The 20,975-nt window shown below is 46.9% G+C and overlaps 1 protein-coding gene across 5 annotated transcripts in view; it reads right to left on the reverse strand.

The window, feature by feature from the left end:
• The window catches only part of LOC137371369 (mitogen-activated protein kinase kinase kinase kinase 4), a 386,728-nt gene that overhangs the window by 145,845 nt on the left and 219,908 nt on the right, over positions 1-20,975 (reverse strand). For all 5 annotated transcript variants that reach the window (XM_068033852.1, XM_068033851.1, XM_068033850.1 and 2 more), the window contains exons 7-8: positions 10,351-10,481; positions 1,124-1,178 (exon numbers count right to left, since the gene is read on the reverse strand). In XM_068033852.1, the coding sequence (XP_067889953.1) occupies positions 1,124-1,178; positions 10,351-10,481 (186 nt within the window). The remainder of the gene's footprint in view (positions 1-1,123; positions 1,179-10,350; positions 10,482-20,975) is intronic.

A 20,975-nucleotide genomic window follows, 5' to 3' on the forward strand; every position in this document is an offset into this window, starting at 1 on the left:
CCCAAACTCTGGGAAGAGATACCATCAGTCCCTAGAGACTGGTTCATTTTGAGACCTTTAAGCCTACGTAAAACCTCATGTTTGATGATGTCAATATCTGTAAATCTGCATGTTTATTTCTACAAATGCCTGGCATTCATGCAGCCTTTCTAATGAATACTTTAAGGCAGTAATCAGAGTACATTGACTGTTTTCTGTTCATTTCAGTTTTATTCCCAGTGGCATCCTTTAAGCTTTTTATCTCATCACAAACTGCCTCTTGCTGCTGCTACGGGAAGAATTTATTGCTGCTGAGTTTAGTCATTTCCCAGTGTCCTTCCGATCACCCTTTTAACATGCTTCCGGGACTTACTGCATTTTTCCCAGTGGAATATCCTATCCTTTTCCCTACAGGTATTATGGTGGTCAACGTTCCTTCCCTTCCACACCATCCCCTCCACCTCCCCAATTCTCCTATAGATCCATTTGGCATTGTTTTATTTAGGATAACTGAATCTGATCATTCTCTGGAGCACAATCCATATTGATCAACTTGATTTTTCCCCACTCAGACTACCTTTAATGTCTTATTATATAGATGCCGCATTAACTCCAAGCACTCAGTCACACATTAAGATGGTCATGTCATATACGACCCACCAATATCACCGCCAAGAGTTTTATCCTAACCACCACTGAATGTATTCAAACCAACTGTGGCACTCTATGACCTTTCATATCTTTGATATAATCATTAAGATAAGGGATGTTGGTGCTAGGAATGAAACACACTTCCATGATGTGCACTTAAGATCAACATCTGATACTCTCAGATAGGTTGCAGAAGTCAGATGGATAGCGAAGGTCCCTGCCACTCTCCAACAATGTGCCCCAACTCCAACCTTACAAGAGCATCCCCTGTCCTCCCCTGACATCCGTTTGCCCATTTACAGCTGATTCATGGCAAATCATAAGCAGTTTTGTGAGGCTCCCCAAACTCACTTTATTTAGGACTCTTAGCCAGAACAGGCAAACTTCATCCCATCAGGTTGACTGGATTCAAATTTTGGTCTCAGGTATATTGCATTTTAATAAAACAGTCCCCCATTTAAACATTTCCTATACATTTTATCACGTTACTTACGAGGTGCTCCTTCTGCCATTTCGATAGCTGTGATCCCCAATGACCATAAGTCACTCTGCAAGAAAACAGGACATTAGCAACTCATTCAACTTTTAATTCTGGAGTCACAGCATGACTACACAATGTGATTCAATTCTGCTGTACATGAAATTATTAATGCCAAAGTAAAATTTTAAATATAGAACATGAGGTTAATTGCATGCATATGCAGAATGCAACAGGTGTTAAGCACAGGGTTTCCTCGAACATACAGGGTATACTACACTATCAATTCTGCAATGTACACAATCTATGGAACCTTACATCGACCTAGCAACTGCAGAAACCCATAAGCCACCTGCCTAACAAGTGTACATGAATATTAACCATCAAGGTCCTAACCAAAAATTCCTATATTACTGAGAAGTACTAGGTGGTGTGGTTTTATTTGTAGCATTAGAAATACAAACACAAAATGCACCAGAAAAATACAAAAGAGATAAAGTCATTTGAAAAGTGGTGTGCACCAGGGACCTGTGCTAGGATAGCTCTTGATTTCTATTTACTTCAATGATTTGAACATAAGCACAAGGCGGCGGCACTGGAGGCGGGTCAGAGAAGGTTTACTAGACTGATATCCAGAATGAGCGGGTTGTCTTATGAGGAAAGGTTGGACAGACTGGGCTTGTTTTCACTGAAGTTTAGAAGAGTGAGGGGAGACTTGATTGAAGTATAAAAGATCCTGAATGATCTTAACAAGGTGGATGTGTAAAGGATGTTTCCGCTTGTGGGCGAGTCCAGAACTAGGGGACACTGTTTTAAAATTATCGGTCGCCCTTTTAGGACAGAGATGAGGAGAAATTTTTTTCTCTGAGGGTTGTGCGACTTTGAAACTCTGCCTCAGAAGGTGGCAGAGGCGGGGTCATTGAATATTATTAAGGCGGAGGTAGATAGATTCTTGTTAGGCAAGGGAATCAAAGGTTATCAGGGATAGATGGGAGTTTGGAATTTGAGGCACAAACAGATCAGCCATGATCTTATTGAATGGCGGAGCAGGAATGAGGGGCCAAATGGCCTACTGCTGCTCCTAATTCATGCATTTGTAAGAATGCTAACAAAGTCTGTGGATACCATCAAACTAGAAGTATGACAAATTGTAGGAAAGAATACAGGAGGGCATAGATAGGTTAGTGGAATGGTCAAATAGATGGGAAATGACAGAATGTGCAATTCAATGTGAAGAAATGTAAAACAGTACTTTGAGAAAAATTTTTGAATTTGTACAAAAAATTATTACGCTACAGTTGACTGTACTGCATGAAGTTCTGGGCACCCCATTACAGGGAAGATATTACAATCATGGAAAAGGTATTATGAAAGTTCAGGAGAATCACACCCGAAAGAAGAGGATATAGTTATTAAGGCGGCTTGAACAATTGTTTTGTTTCTCCACTGGAACAGAGAAGATTAAGGGGCCTCTAATAGTGATTTTTAAATTTAGGACAGGTCCTGATAAATGTAAATAGCAAAAGATTGTTTCCACTGATTGTCAAATTCATAATGGGGCACAAAGTTAAGATCATCTCCAGAGGAATGAGGGAATAATGAAGATTCTTTTCACAAAGATCATCAGAACATGCAATGTGTTACCACACATAGCTATTGAGAAAAAGATAATGCTCTTTAAAGGGAATTGAATAAGCATCTGAACATTAAGAAAATGTAAGAGCATAGAGGGAAAATCCAGAGAAATGGGAATAGAGTTGATAGCTCCAGTTGAAGAGCTAGCATTAGCACATGCATGGATGGGCTGAATGACCACCATTAATGTTATAAGTTCTAGGATAGCTCATGCTGTTTCTATTTGAAGATTGCCTTCAGAACTGGTGTGGAGAGGTTATTGTGCCTGAAAGTGCAAAGGAAATAAATTAATAGGGTTAAAATGATGGAGTTCAGAAATACCAAGTCAATAACTGAACTCCGATATCAATTCAACTCTCTTATGCTGTTAAACACAGTAGGGAACAGATGACTACAGGAAGTACACCACAGCATTCTGTATCAATTCAAAATATCAACATGATGCTATTTTCCCTTTTTCTCCTAAACTCTTCTTTTTCATCCCCTGTTCTGCTGTGGGAAACCATATAAATATAGTGATTCCTAAATCTCATATGTTGCTGCTAACAGAATGAATGTTTCCATCATTAAAACATGGCAACTGCAATAAAATTGTGCAAAATATTTTCAAAGAAAAAATGTACAGACCCACAATTCACAACATTTTGGTAAATAATAGTAAAAAATCATTTTATTAATTTATTGCATTGTTTCTGGTGTTATTACAAGGGTAAAATGCAAACTATCACAACAAACAGTTTTCAAAAACAAGTTCAAATAATTTTAAATTATAATTTGGCTTTGAAATCCATGAAGTGAAGCCAAAATGGAAAACTGGAAAAGCTTCTGTAAAATGGTTTATTCTAACCATAAAGTTTTCACATTTTCTTTTACATTCTTTACCTTTATGGTTTCAGGATTGAGTATTGAATTGTTTATGTAAAACATATTTCTGTTACAATCCCTCATCACTGAAATGTGGCATCCACTTTGCACCTTGTGGTCCATGGAATTTTGATACGTACACATATAGCACTAATGAAGAGTTTTCAACTAAGTCAAACATCAAAAAAGGAGACAACCTAGTCAAGGCATCTGATTTTCTCCTAAACATGAATCAAAGCAGCATAAACAACTTACGCATTCACCATCAGGCTATGTAGTCAGTCAGGTCCAATTATGGTTAAAGAATAGAAATAAATCAAATACAACTGCAACTGCATTTTGGAAGGTCTAATGCAGGTGGGAGGCATACAGTAAATGGCAGAACCCTTGGGAGTATTGACAGGCAGAGAGATCTGGGCGTACAGGTCCAAAGGTCACTGAAAGTGGCAATGCAGGTGGATAAGGTAGTCAAGAAGGCATTCGGCATGTTTGCCTTCATCGGTTGGGGCATAGAGTATAAAAATTGGCAAGTCATGTTGCAGCTCTATAGAACCTTAGTTAGGCCACACTTAGAATATTGCGTGCAATTCTGGTCGCCACACTACCAGAAGGACGTGGAGGCTTTGGAGAGGGTACAGAAGAGGTTTACCAGGATGTTGCCTGGTCTGGAGGGCATTAGCTATGAGGAGAGGTTGGATAAACTCAGATTGTTTTCGCTGGAACGACGGAGGTGGAGGGGCGACATGATAGAGGTTTACAAAGTTATGAGCGGCATGGACAGAGTGGATAGTCAGAAGCTTTTTCCCAGGGTGGAAGAGTCAGTTACTAGGGGACATAGGTTTAAGGTGCGAGGGGCAAAGTTTAGAGGGGATGTGCGAGGCAAGTTCGTTACACAGAGGGTGGTGAGGGGAGGTGGTGGAAGCAGATACGATAGCAACGTTTAAGAGACATCTTGACAAATACATGAATAGGAAGAGAATAGAGGGATATGGGCCCCGGAAGTGCAGAAGGTGTTAGTTTAGGCAGGCATCAAGATCGGCGCAGGCTTGGAGGGCCAAATGGCCTGTTCCTGTGCTGTACTATTCTTTGTTCTGTGCCTTCTTGAAGTCTGACTTAATATTGTCATGCAGGCCCCCACCTGCCAAGAATGAGGCACATATATTTCTCCAAATGGACATTAAATTTTTAAATTGTCGCTGGGAAGAAAATAAGGCCTATTATAAGGGGTTGCCAACCCCCTGGCTAGAAATACTTTTTTTTATACTAGCAAACAGTGTTGGAACAAAGGAACCAGTCCCTGACCCAATACACAGAAAAGACCTGGTCAAACCAGTCAATCACATGACCACCTGCTGGCCGACTAGGCGAGTTTTAAATTGGAAAACAGATTTTGAACTGGCAGAAAGCTCCTGACTCCAGGATTGAGAACATCTCTCTCCTGTCTGCTTCCATCTCTTTCTCACGGAACTCCAAGATCCACTGAAGACATATGAACCCCAAGAGACAACGGTCTCCTACAGTGAACAAGGTTTAAGAATAATACTGGGCCCCAACGAAATGCAAGATCTACCTACAAGCAAGGACTACAGCGAGCTTGAAGCACAGTAACAAAAAAAAACCCTCTTCAGAGATTGCCTCAAACCTCTCCACCATTTTTCTTCTGCTCTTTCCTGTCTCTATTTGCATGCTAGTGTGTACCCGTAGACGTTAACTGAATTAGAGTTTAATAAAATTTCATTCTTTCTTCTTTAAACCTAAGAAAGCCTGTTTGTGCTGGTTTCTTTGCCTTATAATTGGAAAGCGGTGAACAAGGATTCACCAAGGGAGAGCTCAAAACACTGTTTCAAAACAAAACCCTGTTACAGTAAGACCAGGTGAAGGCTGAGAAAGACCCTGAGACACCTTTCTCTGAGCAAAGATTGGTCTCCGAGTCCATCATTTTATTTATATATATATATACATATATATATATAAATATATATTTATACAGCCAACTGTGCAACAGCCCCAACAAACAAATTTCTCTGCAGCACCTGTGGAAGAGCCTGTCACTCCAGAATTGGCCTTTATAGCCACTCCAGGCGCTGCTTCACAAACCACTGACCACCTCCAGGCGCGTATCCATTGTCTCTCGAGATAAGGAGGCCCAAAAGAAAAAGAAAGAATATATATATATCCCAAATCATGCCAAATACAATGAATCACTCGGAAGAGCACTGGTCGTTACAGAGCAGTCATTTTCACACAGCAAAAACCTATTAACATTGAGATGAGACCAATTAATCTGTTATTTTCTGGTGCTGGTTGAAGTAACAAGGTTGGTCAGGACCCTGGAAGAATTAGCTGCTCCTCTTCAAATAGTGGCATGCAACCTTTAGAGTCTTCTTATGCAAATAGTGGCAAACCAAATAATTGTAGTGCTACCTCAAATATTGCACTTAAGTGTCAGCCTAGATCACCTGTCTTAATGATTAACCACTGGTAGTATTTAAGTACACAATAATTTTCTTTCACCCATCCAGACATTAATATAGTTAAACCCAAAAGTACGTAATTTTTTTTTTTAGAATTGCTGTGTAATTAACATGCCATCTGTTTTAACTAAACTTAGGGAGAACAGATTCATTACCCTCAATGTAAGACTTTGTCGCCATCAATCCTAAGTGAAAAATAAATCAATTGCGACCGGTCTTCCTTCTTGCCCACTTGACATTTTGAAATATTTTTGCCGCTAGCTCCCCAGACTTACTGTAAGAAATTGAACCACACAGATGTCCATTCCATATACAAGATTAAGGGTTCAATTCCCAGGCTTCAGTCTAAAATGGCAAGGTGGCTCTGGAACAGCTCTCAAGCCATTTTAAAGTCATACCCGTGCACCTTCCAAGAGAGAGGTTCTCAAGTCAATGATGTCACTAGCACAAAATAATACATGGCTGCCTACAACTCAAAAAGATTATGCTGTTCTAAAAAGTTAAAAATGCCAAATACTTTGAACAAAAGCTTTCTTTCTTAACTTACTTTTCCCCTTAGTTGATAATGTCCTCAAAATAACAGTAATCAGAATGACTGCTGCAATTGCCTGGCTGAGAATCTTAAGTAATGAGCGTGTCCTAAGCGCATCACAACTAATTAATTACTTTGAAGTGCAGCTACTTTTGCAGATAAACATAGCAGCCAATGTGTGCTCAACGAAGTCCCAGAACAATGAGACAGTTGACCAGTTAACCTGGTTTGGCACAGTTGACCAGGACACCAAGGAGGCCTGTCCTTCTTCAAAAAGTGCCATATAGTCTTTTGCATCCACTTAAACTGAGGCTCCTGCCTCCCTGTTCAACGGCTAATTCAAAAGAGAGCACCTTTACAATGCAGCTTTCCCTCTGTCCTGCACTGAAGCGTTAGTACAGATTATGCACTCAGGTTTTCCTTAATCCAAGTTGCCAGCTCAGGTGGGCTGAAAAGATCCCAAGGCACCATTCCAAGAGAAAGAGCAAGTTCTCCTCGTGTCCGAGTCAACATTCCTTCCTCAACCAACACTACCACAAAAATATTATCTAATCAATCGCTCGTTTGCTGTTTCTTATTCTTCAAAGTTCCAAATTGTTTGTTCTCCTCTCCTATCTCAACTCCACTGGCACTGAAGCAGTTACCTACACCTTCATCTCCAGAGATCATTTCTCCTTGACAGCTTCCTGTCTTCTACTCTCCATAAACTCCAACTAATCTAAAACTCAGCAACGTGCATCCTATCCTGTACAAGGCCCTACTCTCCCTTCACCCACATCTGTGTTAGCTCCCAATATCCTAATGCGCCAAAACTTAAAATTTACAATTCCTCCTTGGCCTTGTTCTACTTCTACAACCACTTCTCCCTTACACCCTTTCCCATGCCTTCTAGTCATCCAATTCGAACCTCTTGTGCACTTCTCCCCGTCACTCCACTCCACATTGATGACATATACTTTAGCAATATTAGTTCTAGCCTGCAAAACGTCTTTCACCGGTTTGTCTTTCAACTCCATCGCTTCAACCCATCTTTTGTTTAGCTCTCCTTGCTCTCACATAAAAGCTCAGCATTGCTTCCTCTGCAAAAACCTTAGGATATTCTTCTATGTTTAAAGTGCTGCATAAATGCACAGGATGGTGCTATTGTGTTAGGGTGTGTAAATAGGACTTGCTAATGGCCCTCCGGTTTATGGCTGGGAAAGTGGTTGCTGTAATGGGGATCAGTAGGGAAAGGGAATATGAACAATATGGAGGTGACAAGGGATTAAAAGCTGTTGGGTGCCTTTCTTCCAATGCCATGGCAGGTGGTGGCACAGAAGAGGAGTTGTACATTAGCAAGGTTTTGTTTTGAGGATTGTGGATAATGACAGCAGAGCTGAAGGAGGAAGTAGATTTAGAAAACAAGGAAATGATTGAAGATGGTATTGTTGGTAATGGAGAACTTGAACGAACAAAGCCTCAAATTATGGCAAGGGTATCTTGGCGGCTGTGGTGAACATTTAATATGCAAGGTGAGGTTGAGTGAGGTCAACAGGGTGGAGAAAATCAGAGGAAACGGAGAAGAGAGGAGTCCAGGTTCAAATTTGTCACCAAAGTCATTGGTACATAGTGACGATAATAGGGATGTGATTTCAGTGAAGTCATTGGAGGGCGTGGGAATGCAGTAAACAGGTGACCTTGAAATGGAGGCACGAGTAATAGGTTGAGATGTTTGAACAAGGAGAAAGTAGATTACTAGATTACCTGGGATTTGGAATGCATAGGCTACATAGTGATTTAGACAGCAGACATGAAGAAGCATGTAGCTGGTTGAAGCAGTCTTTGTGATAGGGCATTAGCTGCTATCACAGAGCCAGGTTTTCACTGGAGGGGTAGGATGCTGACTTGTAACTTTCCTCCGGTACGGAGTTCCTGATCTCAGCCACACAGCTTTGGTGGAAGTGTTAAGCAGGTGCCATATATTTTTCTATTGGATGTGGATAGTGCCTGGCATATGGAAACTGAATACAGCTTTTACTTAGTGAACAAACGAAAACTGTACAACAGTGTAGAATTAAAACAAGTCCACATCTAAATGGTCTACTCTCTCACGTGCACAGCCAATTACCTGAAACAAATACAGCAGTCAAAATCTGGGCTTTTATCAGATTTCAATTCTTCAATATTACTGGGCCACCCTGGAAAGTACACTAATGATTCAAAAACAGACAGGTGGTCATCTTAAGATCAAATTTGGAAAGGAGGGAAAAATTAACTTAAAAAAATCAGGAATCTTGCCCTCACCAAAAATACTGAAGTGGAATATTTTCAATATTAGATAGTGTCTTGTCTATCTGCTTTATTTGTTCCAGTGACAGAAACTGCATACACATTTTTGATTTTTATGACAACACTGTTTCCATATTGATTTATTCTTCATCCACTGCATTTAATGTAATTGCAAAAATATTCTTTTAAAAGCACTCGAGCTAGAGATAGCCAACTGATACAACTTTGGTATGTCTATTCACTGTTTTCATTAACTAAATTTTAGCCTGGAAAAACAATGAGTAGCATGGATCTGTGCATCACAACCAAGAGTATACAGCCTTCATCTTGTAATACCAGCCATTTAAAAAAAAAATACCCAATCAACATGAACAGTCATTGGTTAAAATTTATCAAAGTGGTACAGCCTCTTTGCTCTAGGAATTATAGGATTCAGGTAACATGTTATTGTTTCACTAGATGTACAATGCCAAGCCGATAACAAATCAATGTCTGACCTTTGAAATAGTGAACATGGGAAGGGTAGTTTACAGTGCAATTTTTTTTTAAATTTGAAACAATACTTGCCGACAGTTTTTAGGTAATATCCAATGTAAATACGTTGTATACATTTTTGCTATAAACATTCAAACTAAACCATCATGGGCCAGAACAATGCACCATTGAACTGGCAAGAAACAGATTCAGGCACACAAACACTCTCACATTCAGTCTCCACCATAGAGTTAAAAAAAAGCCATTTCCCAGGAGGAAATTCTGGAGATCAAGGGCTACTCTAGACAACCTCCCTGTGATCAGTTCGAGAGTGGCATTGCCAAAGGCATTCTTGAACACCTGTCCTATTTTTCAGAGGACAAAGCACGGGGTAACCAAGAAAAATATGAAATACTGTTGATGTCAGATCCTTGGCTTAGCAAACAGATAAAAAAAGTGCTCAGTCAGAGCTCCTGCTCCTGATCACTACACAGTTACTCTCCATTAGGCAGGGTGTATGCAGACAGGATTTAAAAAAGACAGGATTGGACTTGGCACTGATACTTCTCCAACCCACAGCTGAAAAGCCTGCCAAGGCTCAGATCTGATAAATGATCAACTGACAAAATGCTGGGGAATATCCAATGCTCAGGGAATTGCAACCCAGCAGGTCAAGGTCATCAGGATATTAAAAGACAAAAATTAATGAAAAATGCAGCTATTACTGTAATTTCATTTTTGTTGTAGTGTAGTTTTAACAAGACAAAACAAAATAAACCCATTTTATTAAGTTTCTTGCATTCAGCAATGCTGTTGGTTCAGTGTGGGGACATCCCCATCACCTATAAGCAAAAGCTGCAGAAAAAATTATGTTTACTTGTCTTTTTATAATACATTTGCAGAATAGCCTTTTAAAAATGTCTCAAAATTTAAAAAATGATAGTAATTTTCATGCAAGACAAAAGTACTAGAAGTAATGTAATTTAACAACTTACTCTGTAATCATATGTTGCATCTGGATTCTCATCACAAGCAATGACCTCTGGTGCCATCCAGTAGGGTGTCCCAATAAAGGTATTCCTTCTACCAACAGTTCTGTCCAACTGTGCACTAACACCAAAATCCACTGTAATGAAAAATCCAGGGCACTTAGTAAAATAATGGCAGGATTGGGAAGAGTCAACATGGATTTATGAAAGGGAAATCATGTTTGACAAACCTGTTTGGGGTCTTCTGAGGATTTTTTTTTATTCATTCATAGGATGTGGGCATCACTGGCTATGCCAGCATTTATTGCCCATCCTTAATTGCTCGAGAAGGTGGTGGTGAGCTGTCTTCTTGAACTGCTGCAGTCCATTTGGGGTAGGTAGACCCACAGTACTGTTAGGAAGGGAGTTCCAGGATTTTGACCCAGTGACAGTGAAGGAACGGCGATATAATTCCAAGTGAGGATGGTGTGTGACTTGGAGGGGAACTTGCAGGTGGTGGTGTTCCCATGCATTTGCTGCCCTTGTCCTTCTAGTTGGTAGAGGTCGCGGGTTTGGAAGGTGCTGTCTAAGGAGCCTTGGTGCATTGCTGCAGTGCATCTTGTAGATGGAACACACTGCTGCTACTGTGCGTCGGTGGTGGAGGGGCTGAATGTTTGTAGATGGTGTGCCAATCAAGCGGGCTGCTTTGTCCTGGATGGTGTCGAGCTTCTGAGTGTTGTTGGAGGCAAGTGGAGAGTATTCCATCACTCTCCTGACTTGTGCCTTGTAAATGGTGGACAGGCTTTGAAGTCAGGAGGTGAGTTACTTGCCTCAGGATTCCTAGCCTCTGACCTGCTCTTGTAGCCACGGTATTTATATGGCTACTCCAGTTCAGTTTCCGGTCAATGGTAGCTCCTAGAATGTTGATACTGGGGGATTCAGCGATGGCAATGCCATTGAATGTCAAGGGGAGATGGTTAGATTCTCTCTTGTTGGATATGGTCATTGCCTGGCACTTGTGTGGCGCGAATGCTACTTGCCACTTATCAGCCCAAGCCTGGATATTGTCCAGGTCTTGCTGCATTTCTGAAGCATTCGGACTGCTTCAGTATCTGAGGAGTCACGAATGGTGCTGAACATTGTGCAATCACAATGGATAAGGGGGAACTAGTGGATGCGGTGTATTTGGATTTTCAGAAGACTTTCAATAATGTCCCATACAAGAAGTTAGTAAGCAAAATTAGAGCACATGGGATTGGGGGTAATACACTGGCACGGATTGAGAATTGGATAACGGACAGAAAACAGAGAGTAGGAATAAACAGGTAACTCTCAGGACGGCAGCCTGTGACAAGTGGGATCCCGCAAGGATCAGTGCTTGGGCCCCACCTATTCACAATCTATATCAATGATTTGGAGGTGGGGACCTAATGTAATATTTCCAAGTTTGCTGAGGACACAAAACTCGGTGGGAACGCGAGTTGTGAGGAGGATGCAAAGTGGCTTCAAGGGGGTTTGGACAAGCTAAGTGAGTGGGCAAGAACATGGCAGGTGGAACATATGTGGAAAAATATGAAGTTATCCACTTTGGTAGGAAAAGCAGAGTATTTCTTCAATGGTGAGAGATTGTGAAGTGTTGATGTCCAAAAGGACCTGGGTGTCCTTGTTCAAAGGTCACTGAAAGCTAACATTCACGTGCAGCAAGCAATTGGGAAGGCAAATGGTATGTTGGCCTTTATTGCAAGAGGATTTGAGTACAGGAGTAAAGAAGTCTTGCTGCAATTGTATACAGCCTTAGTGAAACCGCATCTGGAGAATTGTGTACAGTTTTGGTTTCTTCCTTACTTAAGGATGGATATACTTGCCATAGAGTGGGTACAACGAAGGTTCATCAGACTGATTCCTGGGATGGCAGGATTGTCCTATGAGGAGAGATTGAGGAGACTGGGCCTGCATTCTCTAGAGTATAGAAGAATGAAAGGTGACCTACGGAAGCATACAAAATTCCAACAGGGATCGACAGGATTGATGCAGGAAGGATGTTTACATAGCTGGGGTGTCTAGAACCAGGGGACAGAGTCTCAGAATAAGAGGTAGGCCATTTGGAACGGGGATGAGGAGAAATTTCTTCACTCAGAGAGTGGTGAATCTTTGGAATTCTCGACCCCAGAGGGCTGTGGAAGCTGAATCATTGAGTATGGTCAAGACAGAGATTGATAGATTTCTAGATATTAAAGATATCAAGGGATATGGGGAAAATGGCATTGATTTATTTGAATGGCAGTGCAGACTTGAGGGGCCGAATGGCCTACGCCTGCTCCTATGTTCCTATAACCCGCATGGTTAGAATACTAATCAGTAGCAGTACACTTAAACTACAATAAGTGTTCACAAACTTCAAATTCACATTAATATATAAACATCAGTGTGTTCAATTTCTAAGGTGATTCCCCTATCTCAATAACTAGAATAAAAGATCGGCAGATACCGGAGGAACGACATTAGTGGGCATTGACATTGTTTCTTTGGGATTACCACCAAAGTTTTGGCAGATAACTTGAACAACCCCCTCAGAAACTATTGTCATATAATTACAAGCAGTTCCATTCAAAGCAACTGGGAAATTACATGAAATTATAGTCTACCTATCCGGAGAACCAAACAACAATTAACTCTTTTACTAATGTAACTTTAAAGATGAGCAGGTGTTCATATGAATGCATAAATCATGTTGGGACAAACTCCAGACACAATCACTATATAAGCATTTAGCTTGCAAAACCTTAAGCCTCATCTGGTTTGCAAGATTAACAGAAGGTGCTTATCACAGTGACAAGTTCACCACAAAAATGGTTCATCTCAAGTTAGTTCAAGTCCAAAAACTATTTCCATTGTGAACAGTTTTAGATGAATCCAACTTTGGAAAAGCCACACCCACCCCATGTAGAAGTTTAACTCATTAAAAAAGACTAATTAGCAATGCCAAATGATTTTCAATGTGCAGATTTAAACTGCAACTTGATTATATTTTCTTCACCTGTAAGTAGGGCACATGCTACGAAAGCAGCAGCTTGTAGTTTGTGAACTACTGATGCACTTTATCTAGGTTCCTAGTTCAGTGAAAGGCAGAATTCACAGGCATAGGTCAGCACCAGAGTTCCCAAATTGTAATACCGATAGCGTACTCAGCCCCAAAAAGTGAAAAATCTTCAGAACAGATGGCGCGGAATCTCAATTCTGGAACCAGAAGCTAGGAAAATGGCATTAGGACATCTAACTCAATGCTGCATTAGTTTTGCAGAAGAGATAAAAACAAAACTGTAAATACAGCTCTAATGAAGCATCTCTAACTTAAATGTTAACATATCATTTTACTTCATCACCCCCCACCAAGTACATATTTCTGCAACAACACAAATGCAAAGCACTGCAGTTGCTGAAAATCGAAAACAAAAACAGAAAATGCTGGAAATACTCAGGTCAAGCAACATCTGTGGAGACAGAAACAGAGTTAATTGGCTGAATTTTGTCAGCCTGTTGACAGTCCCAGTGGTGGCACCAGAAGTGGGTGCTGTCACGCGTGCAGCTGGCTGACCAAGATCACACAGCGGCCGGTCAATTAACATAACTGAGGAGCAGGGCCTGTCCTCTTCCAGGACAGGGAGGGCTACGAAGCATTGATGACAGTATCAGCTGACGAACACGAAGGTGCTGGCACCATCTTTAAAGTGCTACAAGCCATGCTTGAACTGCTGCCTTTCACTGATGCACTGAAACAGGAGTGCAGCTGGACCGCCCAGCAGCCACTGCTGCGGTTACGAGCGGACCGCCCAGCAGCCACTGCTGCGGTTACGAGCGGACCGCCCAGCAGCCACTGCTGCGGTTACGAGCGGACCGCCCCGCAGCCACTGCTGCGGTTACGAGCGGACCGCCCCGCAGCCACTGCTGCGGTTACGAGCGGACCGCCCCGCAGCCACTGCTGCGGTTACGAGCGGACCGCCCCGCAGCCACTGCTGCGGTTACGAGCGGACCGCCCCGCAGCCACTGCTGCGGTTACGAGCGGACCGCCCCGCAGCCACTGCTGCGGTTACGAGCGGACCGCCCAGCAGCCACTGCTGCGGTTACGAGCGGACCGCCCAGCAGCCACTGCTGCGGTTACGAGCGGACCGCCCCGCAGCCACTGCTGCGGTTACGAGCGGACCGCCCAGCAGCCACTGCTGCGGTTACGAGCGGACCGCCCAGCAGCCACTGCTGCGGTTACGAGCGGACCGCCCAGCAGCCACTGCTGCGGTTACGAGCGGACCGCCCAGCAGCCACTGCTGCGGTTACGAGCGGACCGCCCAGCAGCCACTGCTGCGGTTACGAGCGGACCGCCCAGCAGCCACTGCTGCGGTTACGAGCGGACCGCCCAGCAGCCACTGCTGCGGTTACGAGCGGACCGCCCAGCAGCCACTGCTGCGGTTACGAGCGGACCGCCCAGCAGCCACTGCTGCGGTTACGAGCGGACCGCCCAGCAGCCACTGCTGCGGTTACGAGCGGACCGCCCAGCAGCCACTGCTGCGGTTACGAGCGGACCGCCCAGCAGCCACTGCTGCGGTTACGAGCGGACCGCCCAGCAGCCACTGCTGCGGTTACGAGCGGACCGCCCAGCAGCCACTGCTGCGGTTACGAGCGGACCGCCCAGCAGCCACTGCTGCGGTTACGAGCGGACCGCCCAGCAGCCACTGCTGCGGTTACGAGCGGACCGCCCAGCAGCCACTGCTGCGGTTACGAGCGGACCGCCCAGCAGCCACTGCTGCGGTTACGAGCGGACCGCCCAGCAGCCACTGCTGCGGTTACGAGCGGACCGCCCAGCAGCCACTGCTGCGGTTACGAGCGGACCGCCCAGCAGCCACTGCTGCGGTTACGAGCGGACCGCCCAGCAGCCACTGCTGCGGTTACGAGCGGACCGCCCAGCAGCCACTGCTGCGGTTACGAGCGGACCGCCCAGCAGCCACTGCTGCGGTTACGAGCGGACCGCCCAGCAGCCACTGCTGCGGTTACGAGCGGACCGCCCAGCAGCCACTGCTGCGGTTACGAGCGGACCGCCCAGCAGCCACTGCTGCGGTTACGAGCGGACCGCCCAGCAGCCACTGCTGCGGTTACGAGCGGACCGCCCAGCAGCCACTGCTGCGGTTACGAGCGGACCGCCCAGCAGCCACTGCTGCGGTTACGAGCGGACCGCCCAGCAGCCACTGCTGCGGTTACGAGCGGACCGCCCAGCAGCCACTGCTGCGGTTACGAGCGGACCGCCCAGCAGCCACTGCTGCGGTTACGAGCGGACCGCCCAGCAGCCACTGCTGCGGTTACGAGCGGACCGCCCAGCAGCCACTGCTGCGGTTACGAGCGGACCGCCCAGCAGCCACTGCTGCGGTTACGAGCGGACCGCCCAGCAGCCACTGCTGCGGTTACGAGCGGACCGCCCAGCAGCCACTGCTGCGGTTACGAGCGGACCGCCCAGCAGCCACTGCTGCGGTTACGAGCGGACCGCCCAGCAGCCACTGCTGCGGTTACGAGCGGACCGCCCAGCAGCCACTGCTGCGGTTACGAGCGGACCGCCCAGCAGCCACTGCTGCGGTTACGAGCGGACCGCCCAGCAGCCACTGCTGCGGTTACGAGCGGACCGCCCAGCAGCCACTGCTGCGGTTACGAGCGGACCGCCCAGCAGCCACTGCTGCGGTTACGAGCGGACCGCCCAGCAGCCACTGCTGCGGTTACGAGCGGACCGCCCAGCAGCCACTGCTGCGGTTACGAGCGGACCGCCCAGCAGCCACTGCTGCGGTTACGAGCGGACCGCCCAGCAGCCACTGCTGCGGTTACGAGCGGACCGCCCAGCAGCCACTGCTGCGGTTACGAGCGGACCGCCCAGCAGCCACTGCTGCGGTTACGAGCGGACCGCCCAGCAGCCACTGCTGCGGTTACGAGCGGACCGCCCAGCAGCCACTGCTGCGGTTACGAGCGGACCGCCCAGCAGCCACTGCTGCGGTTACGAGCGGACCGCCCAGCAGCCACTGCTGCGGTTACGAGCGGACCGCCCAGCAGCCACTGCTGCGGTTACGAGCGGACCGCCCAGCAGCCACTGCTGCGGTTACGAGCGGACCGCCCAGCAGCCACTGCTGCGGTTACGAGCGGACCGCCCAGCAGCCACTGCTGCGGTTACGAGCGGACCGCCCAGCAGCCACTGCTGCGGTTACGAGCGGACCGCCCAGCAGCCACTGCTGCGGTTACGAGCGGACACCATCCACAACCACCACCTCATCCCACCAACAATGCTGCTCTTGCTGCTGGAAGCCCCTGCATGAGGGCTGAGAGCCCAACGGCTGGAGCAGGAGCCAACTGGGACCATGTCAGAGGCAAGACACTGGATGGCCCCATGGTTTAGCGATACCTCCCTGGAGATTCTCCTCCAGGTTACAAGGGAGGTCCTCATCCCAAAGAAAGGCAAGAAGAGACCCTCCCACTTGACCAAGCAAGCCTCGATGGAGATTGCAGAGGAGGACAGCAGCTGTGGGGTCATCCCTCAGAACTGGGTCCAATCCGCAAGAGAGTCAATGACCTCCTTTGTTCCACCAAGCAGAGTCCTCCATACTCATCTCCTCTTTGGGGCTTCTATGTGGGAGGGAGCAACCACAAAGGTAGTGACAAGGGGGTAAGGCATCAATACATCTTGTTAAATGCATGGCTGCATCTCGGCGACAGGTTGCCTTCTTTCAGACTCACCCCACAACGTCCCTTCAGAGCGAACGTAGGAGGAGCTATTTGAGACACCCCATCGGGGATGAGAGGCTGCCACAAGCCTAAGTGTCCTGTTTTTCTTCATGTGAGGTCCCTCTTTCTGCTTGCAGGAGAAACAGGCCCATAACACCAGGAAGATATAGGGGGCTGGCAGTGGGATTGCATTTATGCGTCCTCTGACGTCAGCAGAGGCGGTGGCTCTGGAGCTAGTGGGGGCCCAGGGCGGCCAAGCAATCGCAGATGAGAAGTCTGGAGTGTCCACAGAAGAAAGTGAGGAGACACTGTGTTCATTCGTCCTCCACGACACTTCTGGAAATCTGAATCACACATGGTTAGCGTGAGGAGAGCTGCACAACCTAACTCATAAATGTTTGTGTTCTCTCACATAGGTTGATGCACATGGGAGGCATGTTCAGTTGTTGGGACAGGGGCCCTGCCATCAACCTCTTACGAGTAGGAGGTAGAGTCAGTGGATTCACCATCACAACATTCCCCTGCACCCTCCACCAGCGTAGATACTCTCACATCGGTGGGTATGTGCTCGGGATTTGATTCAGGGACACAAGCTGCTGACAGGGCAACACACATGCCCGAGCAGCTGACGGAGGCTGTGACAGACCAGGCCACTGACAGCGACAGAGACCAGGCCCATGCTGAGCTGCAGGCTGATGACGAGTCTCTGGTGTTGGCAGCACAGAACATGCTGGAGTTGCAGAGAGGTAAGGAACATCTGGCAGGGTTGCCAGAGGCAATGCACAGCCATGAGCAGACGATCGAGGAGTCCATCAATGCCTTGAGTGCTGGCATGTCTCAGGCATGTAAGCACATTCCTCCATCCAATTGTTGGCAACCCTCATGATGAGTCAGATCCCGCAGATGTGTGCAGAACTACACGCCTTGGTCATGAGCTCAACGCAGCAGTGGCAAGGTGAGAGAGGGGCGAGGCACCTGGACTCTTCGCCAGCTCCTCATCCATCTCAGGTTAGCAGCAAGGTGAAAGCGAGCATTCAAAGGGAGGAAGAGAGGCTGCCTTCCACAACTGGGGGCACCTCTCAGGTCACCCCAAGCGTTGACAGTGGTTCCTCAGTCCCTCGCCAATGACCCCAGCTCCAGTAGCCACGAGGACTGAAGAGGCTCCTGAACCTGTGCAGGAACCCCTCATCCAGCCGGGACCCTCCAGACTTATGGCAGCCAGAGAACATCTGTCAAAGTCATCCCTAGTCAAGGAACAGCCCAATCAGAAGCCTGTCTCCAACTCCGCTGCCAGTGCAGGGGGTCACACCGCATAGAAGCACACAAAAGCATATAAAGAGCATCTAGATACACTTAGGGTTTCATGGGTCTATTAATAGTGGCCTTGTCATTGGTTGATCCAATTGTGTGAATAAATGGAGTTCAAAATCGGTGCTGTAAATGGCTAAGTCTTTTATTGCTGCTTTGTCAGATGCAACCTTCACTCAATGGGCTGCCAATGTAGGCACAGGCTGCATTTGGTCAGTTTCTCAGATGTGTAAGAGCGTATGGTGAAGCTGGGCACTAGGCACTGAAGCGCGATTGGAAGGAGGCGACAGGCGGATTACAATGATACGAGTCATTATTGAGTGCGCTTTGAGAGGTCATCGTGGTGGCAGGAACTGGCTATGTATGAGATTCTGCCGTGCCTCCCTTGTGCGTCTCTCAATAGCCCTGGCCTCCGGTGCAAGGGAATCAAGATCCAGTGCTGCCTGCTGAGTAGCCTCCTCCACATCCTCCTTGTCGGATGATCAATCATGTCCTCTTCATTCAGGGCCTCCCCCTCTGCTGTGCTAGATTGTGCAGAGCGCAGCAGACCACCACAATACAAGAGACCGTCGCTGGGGCATACTGCAGGGCTCGACCGGATCAATCGTGGCAACCAAATGGCCTTCTCGATGAAAGCTCAGGTGGAACCATGGCAGGTGTTCGACCTCTGCTCTGCTGCAGTGCAAGGGTTCCTCACAAGCATGAGTAGCCATGTCTTCAGTGGGTAGACCTCGTCCCCAAGAATCCATTCCTGAAAGTGGGCAGGGGTGGGGGGGTTGAAAAGCTGTGGCTTCTGGGACTGTCGAAGTACATAGGCGTCATGGCTACTTCCCAGGAAGCAGGCACACACCTACAGAATGCACTTCTGGTGGTCGCGGGCCAGCTGCACATTGATGGAATGGAAGCCCTTCCTGTTGCTGAAGGCCGCTGGCTGCTCCGTGGGAGCCTCGATGGCCACATGTGTGCAGTCGATGACACCTTGCACCTAGGGGAATCCAGTGATGGCCCCAAAGCCTATGGCCCTTGCCACCTGACTGTCGAGATCAGTTCGGTATCGCACAGTCGCTGGCCCTTGAGCATGGTATCGGTTACCTCCATGATGCAGTTTTGGGCTGCTGCCTGGAAGACCCCACAAATGTCCCCAGTGGATCCCTGGAAAGAGCCAGATGTGTAGAAGTTGAGTACCACAATGATCTGCAGGGCTACAGGCACTGGGTGTCCACCAAAGCCCATGAGTCGCAGCTCGCCCTGCAGCATGGCGCACAAGTTGTGGCTGCCTTGCTGGAGAATTGCAATCTTCACTGACACTGCTGTTCGGATATTTGCAGGTAGCTGAGGCGGGTCCAGTACACACACTGGCGCAGATAGGCCTTTCCTGGCTTGACCAGCTGCTGCCGCTCCCCTATTCGAGCTTCACTGCTGTGCCCAATCGGATCCTGACCCTCCCTCCCTTTGAGCTGCTGCTGCGCAGCACAAGGGTCCACAAAGACTGGGTGCAGGAGACCCATGCCAGCTGGTCTCTGCCTCTTCCATGCGCTGTCCTTGGAGAGACGATCGCACGTTGGGACCTTCCCATTGCTACTCCCCTATGAAGATGCACTAATGCCCCTCAGCACCCACCCATGCAGAAAGCCCAGCACACGACACTGTGCCCACCCTTGCAGAGAGCCCTGACACTGTGCCCACCCTCGCAGAGAACACAGCATCCAAGACTGCGCCCACCCTTGGAGACAGCTCAGCGCCCGAGGTCAACAGTGGCCTATACTCCCTCTTCCTATCCACTGTTCACCGTGGCTGCCTTCAACAGTTGCACTGAGGCCTTGCTTCAATGCTGTCACCTTTCAACAGCTAGGCTGAAGGTATGTGACCCCCATGCGCCGTTGACTAAATATGAAACCCAAATAAAATGGGTTCAATGCAAATGCATTCTAACTAACTGTTCACCAATTCAAAATGCTGTCCCACCATGTCGTGGCGGCAACACTGCCTTGAAGCTTTCCCACTGCTCTCAAAATCCAGAACCAAGGTCACAATGTTGAGTTTCTAGGCAACTGTGTCCACCCCGATTTTACGGCCCCCCACGCCTCCAATTCCGCTCCTGCTGGTGGTATAAAATTCAGTCCAACGTTTCAGGTTGATCACCTTTCATCTGAATGCAGGATGAAAGATCACCGACCTAAAATATTAATTCTGTTTCTCCCTCCACAGATGATACCTGGCCTACTGAGTATTTCCAGCATTTTCTGCTTTTATTATGGATTTCTGCAAATTGGTTTCACACGGTCATGCTGTAAATTCAGTGTAAGGCAGCCGACTCAGCGTGCTAAGTTCATATGGCTTATCTGGGGTTTACATTCCATTCATTGCACAGCACTACACATGGATAGAGTTGATACCAATCTCATTATAAACTCAGTGAACTGTAAGCAGTAAAGTTGTCTATTTGTTTTGAACCTTCCATCCAACTAGCTTTATGGATACATAAACATTCTACTTATTGCTAGTGAACTTGTGTTATCTATCTCAAGAGTTGTATGACATGTTCAAACTTTATTTGAGTTACTTTAACATTCAGGCTTCCTGTAGCTATTGTTAAT

Source organism: Heterodontus francisci, chromosome 6 (assembly GCF_036365525.1).
Source record: "Heterodontus francisci isolate sHetFra1 chromosome 6, sHetFra1.hap1, whole genome shotgun sequence".
Taxonomy (NCBI): Eukaryota; Metazoa; Chordata; class Chondrichthyes; order Heterodontiformes; family Heterodontidae; genus Heterodontus; species Heterodontus francisci.